The following is a 9,529-nucleotide window of genomic DNA, read 5'->3' as shown; positions in this document are numbered from 1 at the left end:
GGTCCCGCAGGCAGACATACTGTAATAAGCCTACGGCATAACTCGATGTCGCATAACTTTCTCTCCGGTATTTGCTGGACATTCTTTCGTCGCTAGTGTGTAAATGTGTGCACTTGTATATACATGGTGTGTACTGGTGTGCGTGCGTGTGTGTGTGTTTGGCAGAGGGTGTGGAAATCATCAAACGGATGCAGATTGCGTCGTTGGGAAAGTACATAATCCATCATGAGAAGTTTTCTTCGGAGAACGCATCAGCAAAGACTGAAAGAAGAATGAAAGAAAAAACGCTCTCGGGAGTGTGTTGATGTAGTGGTGAGAAACACTATTTCTACTACTACCAATAGGAAGAAGCATCTGTCGGGCGATACTCCTCTAGCACTCTGCCTGCTACTTGTCTGGTTCGATTTGTTGTGTTTCTGTTTCACTCGCACTACCATCCCTCAGGAACGGAGGAAGCGAGGAACGCCTGTAAGGAATGAAACGTATCGGGAAAATCATCCCAAACATGCAATGGGGGAGTGGGTGTGAATTTTCCTACCCAATGTTCCCCGCACAGTGGTGTTGGTTTGTTATTTTTCCCAGTCAAACGAAGCGGGTTAGCGGCAAGCCTAGAAGCACGTCAGGTGAACGTGTGTGGGTGAACGTGGTACGGTAATGATCTCCGCACAGTAGGTGCGAGTAAACAAATGCTCCCGAAATAGTAGCAGCATAACTTTTTGCTCCACGCACCCCATGAACACGCCTCATCCTACATCAATATACAAACAACTGACCACATGTAGGGATAGTGTTGGGAAAGAGGCACATTTTCATTCCCTCTTTTTTCTTTTTCACCTGCAGGACCGGTGTATTACCGAGCGGTGTTTCTTCACGGAAATCATCTGTGCGTTCGGTGAGCGATCCTCATCAGCGATCTCCATCCAGCCCGAGCGACTCACGTGGGCCATGTGCGGTCTTCCAACTTCTCGCTGTGCAGTGTAACATTTACGCGGGCAGAGAAACATTCACGGACAGACAAGCATTACACACCGCGGCCTACTGGCGTGCTCGCTATACCTTCCTTCCAAGTGTTTCTGCATCGCAGTAGACGACGACGACCGATATAGACTGTGTGGTTGCGCTGTGCTGTCAATGAAGAATGCAGTTTTATTGCATTACCATCGCCACCGTCGACCACGTCAACTATGGTTGCCTTCGTTGTCGTGATTAGGAAACGCGAAGACACCGTGAAACGACGACAGAAAAAGAGCAAACGAGAAAAAGGCCACAACACCACTACGACCGCCACCATCTCGAGGCAGTGAAACCATTGTGCATAGTATCTCGGTGACCGGAAATCGCATGGAAGCAGTACCGTAAGAAGCGTTACATCCTATCCACCCATTGGCTGCAGGCAAGAAGTACACATCGACAACAACAAAAGAAAACCCGACTGGCGGCGAAAACGTTGCACGTGGTGTTGTGCTATTCGTTGTGCTAGTGTGCGGCTGGCCGTGGTGATGTGCTGGTTGTCTCGGGTGCTGCTGGTGCTGGTTTCGCGTACCTTTCTTCGTGGCATCCGTGCGCCGGTGCATTCTCTAGCGGGTTGATTCTTTGTTGCACGAAGGTACCTTTGTCTCCCGACGAGTGCTGTTGTTTTTTTTTCTTTCACGCTTTCAAGGACTATCGTTTCCTTTTGTGTCTGCGGCTGAACAGGGAAAAGCACAGGAAGGTTCCGATACTGAACAAACTTGGCACGGTTGTGTTTGTTTGTTTTGCTGGGCGGAAGAAGTGCCAGATATGCTTTTTAGGACGAGGCAGTAGACAAGTGAGCGTGCTCAACTTATCGATAAAGCGAAATTATTCTAGTGAAGCGTCAATCGTCGAACCGACCCGTTTGGTGCGTTTTTTCCACTAAACACACACACGCCCTCATCAAGCAAAAATAAATGAGCCCACTGCTTTAGAGAAGTTCTATGTGTGGTTCTGAACCGTGTGTGAATCCTACATTCAAGTTGTGCTAGTTGTGTGCGGGGTGTGTGTGTGTGTGTGTGTGTGCGTGAATCCTTCCGGTCCAAAACACGATGAATTCCGGGTCCGACTTTGGTACCGCGATCCGCCAGAACAGTTCTCCCAAACACGACTTCCCACTGCAGAATGGACCAAATCATCCGATCGAGTACCAGAATTACATCGGTGCAGGAGGCGGAGGTGTAGGTGTTGGTGGAGGCGGTGTAGGTATGCAAAACCATCAGGCACAGCAGCAGGATTTGACGATCGATGGCATACCGAACAATTTCCCCCATCGGCGATCGCGGGCATCGCGAACATTCAAGAATCCACCGCAGCCACACATGTGCATCAAGGAGCGAACCGTGGACGGAAAGGAGGTGTTTATCAACGTGCTCAGCTGGACGCGGATCGCCAATCCGGACAATCCGGACGCACCGATACCGCTGTACGGTGGTATGAAAGTGGGCAAGGTAAGCTTTTTCTGTGCCTCATGTGTGGGTAGGTTTAATACGCGGGAAAAGCGGGTCAAAAGATATTGGTATTGATTTATGATCATCATATTGGGTGGAGCGTGATGCACACGAAACATCCAGCGAGGAATAAAGAAAGGAGAAATCACTAGAAGAAGATGTGTGAGAAGACGCCGGAAGGAAATTCGTGTACGATTCGATTCGACACTATTTGAAATACAGTGGGGTTGGTAAAAATCCCACATGAAAGATTGAAATGAATGTGAAATGAGAGTTCAGTTGTATAGTGTTCAGTCGACACTATGATGAGTAGTTCGAAAAGAATCCTGTACCTTTATTGACCATACAAAGAATCGCAGGTCTTGTCACGCCATTGTCTTAAATTTCCTTAGTTTTTTTAAATCATATTCTTTATTATCAATCTACAATAAAGGCAATTTACGCTCGACATCACTGATCACTGCTCGGCAATGTTGCAATTTGCATATGAATGCGGGTTTTAGCTAAAAAAAATATTATTCTAATACTAACTTGAATGTTGCTGGTAGCAAATGCCATGAAAATATTAATCAGAATTTTTAAGTTATATGAAAAAAATAATTTAAAATGTCTGAGTTAATTAGGCTTTTTAGATAAATGTAATGGCCGATATACCAGGTTGATAGAACTTTGACAAATCCGAAGAAAGCAAATTTCCACTTTTGGTTTAGTTTTTTTCTTATCTTGGCGATCGATACGAACATGGAGAGCAACATCCATGTTGCTCGTTGGAAAGATTAGATTTTCCGTTTGATGTTTGCTCTAAAAATCTTGTGAATCGCATTTGATGTTGTCTGCAATAGGTTACCTAAAAAAGATGGTATTGTTCGAACCGTCATTCATCGGAGAAAAGATTGACTACCCTGTTACTTCGAAACATAAAAAACAGAGATTCAGTTATGGCAGTTATGGCACGCAGGCTAGAAGGTTATTATTGTCAGAAGAAGAAGCGTAATGTTTGATTCTTCTAAATCGATCGGATGACTTTTTACCTGGAAGTTTGGTCCGGGAGTTTTTGGGTCATGTGTTATGTAGTCAATTAGAAATCCGTTTTTTTATTTCAATTTAATAGTTTTTGGGTAATCTCTTGGCAATGGAAACTCTAGATTTTGCTTGTTCTTTTGATCGAATAATCGCTATCTTTTTCTTCTTTTTTGAGCAACAACTTAATTTGTCAGTTATGACTGCCTAGACTTAATTTCACCACGTAGGTGGACAGTTAGTCTTTGCTAAGGCGGAACGATTCCAGAAAGGATTTCATCTCGGTCCTGATGTGTCCGGCGCCGCTACCAAATTTTACATGAGTCCTATGGAGACTATGCAAATCGTTGATATTCTATAGTAATCAAATTTTGTTTATTGTTAAACATATGTCTGTACGAAACTTTTTGCCCGTAAATATTTGTTAACAATAAAAAAAAACAATCTCTCGCATATCCATAACTACTGAAAGTATGAACACAATTCAATCTTCAATTAGAATTCACAATTGGGATATCATTACATCAATTTAATTTGTGTTTCATTGATGTTTGACAGTTTATACCGAGAAGTTTGCTGACCACTGGCTTTCCCTAGGCGTTTCCCTTTATTAAATATTTTAGATTGTACATTGTACTCATCACTTTCATTCCATGTGAGTAAAAGGGAAAACTCGCTACTAAAACTTGGTTGCATAAAAGCGTACTTACGTACAATGCGCGTTAATTACGCAACCGGTAAGGGAAAAAAATTGCCCAAAAGCAACGGTAAAGGGGAAAAAAGTTTAATCAAACGTACTGCTTCACACCTTGTACGCACTTCGATGATAGGAAACTTTCACAAACCCATCATTTAGCATGGATATGGATGAATTAAGGAGAGTATGAACGCATTATTCATCCGGCATGGGGGGGAAAGAATTGAAACTTTAATTATAACTGGACGAAGCATCGTACAACTTAATGTTGCTAAACATTCTAATCAACGGTGATGATTGAAGAAAAGCTTTTTTTTTTTTTTTTAATTTTTTTTAATTGATTCGTTCCAGTCTGCAACTTATTTCTGGAATTAATTGAACGGTTATAAACGTGCGCTGATTTTTTTTTATTTTAGCTCCGTTGATTTGTTATATAAATGTTTCTCTTTCTTTTTGTTTGCAATGCGTTATAGAGGTTATTGTTTTATTTTCGTTTAAAGATATTTAACAAACAAAGAAATTACCATATATATCTCCGTGCGTCATTGCATCTCTTCGAACGGAAGAAAAGCCTCACGGAGGAATTGCAAAAAAAATGTGCGACTGATCACCTATTTTTTGGGGGGAGTAAAAGCGTGTCTTGTAATTATGCTTATAAGGAAAAAGTAAGCAAAACAAAAACACCCCCGTTTGCTGGTGTTACAAAGAGAGCGCAACAATTGGTTTGCCAAAGTGGAAACCGGCAGAGTATAGAAAGAGAAAATGGAAAATTGAAAATTGAATAAACGCCGTGCCCCGTTGCGTGCCGTTTGCGTGCGGTATGGAGAAATGAGGAAAATGAAATGAAATGAAAATGACACACGAACGAACTGAAACCGCACTGTGGTGTGGGAGGCCAGCGGGCGGTTTTATTGGCGACAAAGAAAAAAGCAAGACGCTCAAGAGAAAGGAAAACAACACACTGTTGCTGAATGTGAGAAAGAAGAAGGATCGAGGTTGATAAAAGTGAAATTTAATGCTCTTGTAAAGTTATGATGCTTATGCTTTAGAAGTGTGCTACAAAAGCACGGTTTGATAGGACCGGGTGGGGTTTTTGAAGAAAGGACAGACAGGGCAGGGGTTGCTCCCAACAGTTGATGGAGCGTTGGTGGTAGTGATCGACCATTACCTGTCTTGGGGACGGGAAATTCCGGGGAGACATAACCGCACAGTAATAGGCATGTTCGAGTGAAGAAAGCAAGACTTACGTTTTCTTACTTTAACGGGATGATTTTTGTTTTTGTTCATCTTACATTTTTATTCGCAGATTCCACCCGGTAGCCCGAAAGTGCCACCGCTAGTCTATGCCGTAATGGCCAGCCCAGAGGTACTGAAGAAGGCTGGTCGTAAATGCCCCGACACACCGGTAAATATATACATATCGCATAAAACAAACAAACGGCGCTTTCTGTGCCGCTTTTATGTGTGTATGGCTCTTGACTCATTGTGGTGTACCTTCCCTTTACTTTTTTTTATTTGCTTTTTATTTTAGGAACGAATGAATCTGGTCGATTTGATGTGCGAGTTTGTGGAAGCCATGAATCCTTCTTTGCATCTATCGAGGTGAGTAACTACGGTGGTACTGTCGAACAGGGAAGCGACGTCACTGGCCGATGAAACGTATAAGCAGTATTATTTGTTATGTTTCTACTAAAAGTAGGTTTTATTTGGGAAATAGTGAAGCTTTAGTTACGAACCATACAAGTATTGCATTGGTGGTTTTTGTTTTTGGAATATCAAAATATATGAGAAGAAATTACCACCTTAATAATTACAAATGAAAGTTTAAAAGCAGCCTGAGCCCTGAGCTCCCTGAGGTGTTATATGGAATTCGATTACGTTAAGAACTGTGGTGGATCAGTTTGTTAAATACTGAGGCAATCATCCTCGTGAAAGACTTGATGGATCAAGTACAATAGTTGTTAAATTATCTTTACGATCAATTTGACTTTCGAAATCAAAAGCAGTCACGATTATCATCATCTTTCTTACTTATTTATGAATGGCTACTTTTGTTTTTGGCGGTCCTGGTGTTAATTACATATATTACGCTTCTTCTGTTCATGTGGATGCCCCTACAAGCTGTAAGGACTGAATTGTATCAGGTCATTCTAATGACATAACTACCTCTTCGGAGTCTAGTGAGCAAAAATAATTTAATTTCTTAAGTTCTTAAGATTTTTTAAGTGAAGTTCCAACAGTATTTGTTGTAAGCTAAATAATGTGATAGAATTGTACTTACAGCCACCGGAAGTGATCTTTAATTGAAATTCAATTTGAAATTCCACTTATTAATGTTTTATTTTCTGCTTTTTTTTTAGAAAACCTGAAATACTCAAAGATCGTGACCTGTCCGGTGAATTGAAAGACGTATGGAGTGCGGTACAGGCGTGTCGTGATAAGGGCCGTTCAGATAATGGTCCTCCGGAGAATCTAGTCGTCTACACCGAGTTCGGTCCGGACAGTGCACCTAGCTACGAGCAAACGATACAACAACATCAGCAGCAACAACAGCATCAGCATCAACTGCAATATCAACAGCAATACGAGCAGCTTCCAAATTCACATGAACAGCAGAGTCGTTTTCCCTTATCGGTTGGTTCAACCGGGCAGCAACAACATTATCCTTATCATCATCAACAACAAAGTGCAATTAATCTCAACAACCACTGCAACTCCTCCATACTTACCAGTATTGAACAGCAGATCTCAACGATATCCGTTACGGACGGTATTGAAGGTACGATCGGTACCAACGGCATCACACCGACCACCGCGAACGGACCGAGCAACAGCGTTGAGATGCTGACGAAGGAAACTGAAAGTCTGAAACTGTCTTCTAGCAACGGTAGTAGCATCGTTACGGTTAGCAAAACCAACGGAATAACACTGCCTAACGCGGATGCTAGCACGAACGCCGCACCCCCAATGACCTCGTCTTCTTCTCCAACTGTGCCACAAACGTCACCGACAAACTCTACGCCAGTGATGCCTGCCAAGGAACCGACGAAAAGCTCTTCGGGACACAACTTTTTTCCCATGTTTCGCTCGTCGAAAAGTAGCAACAGCAGCAGTAGCAGCTCTAGCGTTGCTGCTAATAGTGGCAGCACTGGCGGTAACATCAGTGCCGCTAACAACGCACAGTTAAGCTCAGGTACCGGACCCGGTGGAGATAAGCCTTCCGTGAATGGTGGTGCTGGTAGCGAATCAATGACATCTTCCAACGCGTCCAGCGACAATGGAACGTCCGAACCGCCGAAGGCAACGAAAACGAGCAGTAAAAAGAGTGGATTAAACTTTTTCCGACGAAATAAATCGACCACGGATGGTGGTGGCAGTAAGAAGGAACCCTCAACACCTACCAAACAACCGCCAGCGGCCGGAGTGCTTCCAGCCGGTATTTCTTCAGCGACCTCAGGCCCTGCAACGCCGGCAGCCACGGGTGCAGCTTCTACCGGACCGGAGGCGAAATTGCAGACGCTCATGGACAACGATGCCATATCGCACGGAAATCATCGCGGCCATCAAAATCATCCATATCATCTGGATAGTGGTAGCAATGGGAATGGTGGGGGTGGTGGTGGTGATAGTGGTAATGGTGGAGAAATCCTTGAAACAAGTGCCACTATCGCTGCAAAGTAGCTCACTTCAAAGGTGCGCGCACTCCGTCTTTTCGGGTGTGCCTCGAGCGAACTGGCGCTCCTTGGCATGTGATATTTTCGGCTGGGCAGGACCCTTCCTCCCTTACCTCTCCTTTTTTTCTCGCCTTCTTCTGGCCATTATCCTGGGTTGGTGAGTGGGAAAGTTGGTTGATGGTTGATAATTTTATTGTATTATTCAGTCGATCCACATCCCTACCTGCAGTTGGAGGTGCTCTTTTCTGGGGGATACGGTTTCGACGTTAGGGGATAAATCTTATTGCGGGTTGGCGTATGCATATGGGAGAGTATATGAAGGAATGGTGTGAGTTTGATAGGAGAAGTGTAAATAGCAGTGCCGCGTTCAGAAACTCGATGGAATGCTGATTGATATGTAAAAAAACACAAGGTCATGATGCAGATAGACAAATGTTTTAAAAAACTCTCCTTCTGGAAGGAACAACTAATCGGTGAAACATTGCTCATTCCTTGCCATCTCAGTAGAATAGTGTTCGTATGATTTTGTTCTATTCTACAGAGCGTATTTGATACGTTCGGTTAAATAATGGATACATTGTATTAGCAAAAGATTGAAATTATCAGTAGCGCGCTAGGGAATAGACTCCATCATCTAACCGCTATTATTACATACGGTATTGTAATGAAGGTACGCACCTTCAGACCAATGCTACTGCCATCTGATGTTTCCCCGCCAAAAACAAAGGGCAACAATGGGAACAGTTAGATCAACAATTCGATTTTAAATGCACGGCTGGAATGAGATCAATGAATAATCATTACCTTTGTATCGTGAAACAGTTGTAAGCTATCTTTCGCAGTGCTTTTGCTGTAGAGATGCTTAAGTAATTTTTACCAATCGGATTCGAATCCTTGGTATGAACTAAAGGAAATAAACAGCGCTCGCTACTATTTGGTAGTAAAGCGAACAGTATTGTGGCTAAACTGCTTTACCGTAGGCGACATAGCGTATAAAAGGGTTAGGATAGACACACTTTTGTGTGAAAACCGAACGTGGAGTACGGTGTACTATAATGTACTACCGCTGCTGTTTTGCAAGAGACAAAGTAGATGCTAGCAAAAATGTTTTCGAACAAACGAAGAACAGTGAGAGAATGAAAAGATGAACCGGTGCACAAGAGTTGTCAATTTCCCAAATGTGAAGCGAAACAAAAGAAAAAGGATGAAGCAAAACAATATTCTATGATAATCGGGTTTTAAGCAAGGAACGGGGGGAGTTTATGGATCGGGGCACATGCATTTCGGGCAGAAGGGAGTGTAAAGTATGTTAATTACATTGATATTAACGATGTTTGTTCTCGTTTAGGCACTCGGAAGAATATGGGCAGGAATAGGCTAGAATATAGTGGACGGTGCACATTTTCTACTTCACCTTCATCCGGCTATCTATGCGGTATTATGCTCTTTTCTATTCAGTACGGTATACATATATACTATATAGACACATTTTGTGAACAGATACTATTTAAGCAACGTAAAACACAGGACAGACACACTCCGCACGCACCTTGTGACACACGGGTCCGGAACTTGGTGAGGACACGTAGAAAGACATGCAAATGCTGCCATTTTGTTTAGTGAAACACATAAGACAGAGGAGATTAGATTGTTTGTTTTTATTTTCGTTCGTTCTG

The 9,529-nt window shown here is 42.8% G+C and overlaps 1 protein-coding gene across 1 annotated transcript; it reads left to right on the top strand.

Annotated features, from left to right (window-relative positions):
- The first annotated feature begins 2,063 nt into the window (after positions 1-2,063).
- LOC128712252 (nuclear hormone receptor FTZ-F1) lies at positions 2,064-7,860 on the top strand. Its single transcript, XM_053807147.1, has 4 exons — positions 2,064-2,462; positions 5,486-5,584; positions 5,711-5,781; positions 6,540-7,860. The coding sequence occupies exons 1-4, from the start codon at positions 2,064-2,066 to the stop codon at positions 7,858-7,860; spliced, it is 1,890 nt and encodes a 629-aa protein (XP_053663122.1).
- The last annotated feature ends 1,669 nt before the right edge of the window (positions 7,861-9,529 follow it).

The sequence above is a fragment of the Anopheles marshallii genome, chromosome 3, assembly GCF_943734725.1.
Source record: "Anopheles marshallii chromosome 3, idAnoMarsDA_429_01, whole genome shotgun sequence".
Lineage (NCBI taxonomy): Eukaryota > Metazoa > Arthropoda > Insecta > Diptera > Culicidae > Anopheles > Anopheles marshallii.
This window is presented reverse-complemented; position numbering and strand designations above follow the sequence as displayed.

Excerpts from the sequence above, each read along its gene's own strand:
- LOC128712252 (XM_053807147.1), top strand. The coding sequence starts at position 2,064 with ATGAATTCCGGGTCCGACTTTGGTACCGCGATCCGCCAGAACAGTTCT. Across the intron at positions 2,463-5,485 it reads GTGGTATGAAAGTGGGCAAG|ATTCCACCCGGTAGCCCGAA; the intron begins GTAAGCTTTTTC and ends TTTTATTCGCAG. Across the intron at positions 5,585-5,710 it reads GTAAATGCCCCGACACACCG|GAACGAATGAATCTGGTCGA; the intron begins GTAAATATATAC and ends TTTTTATTTTAG.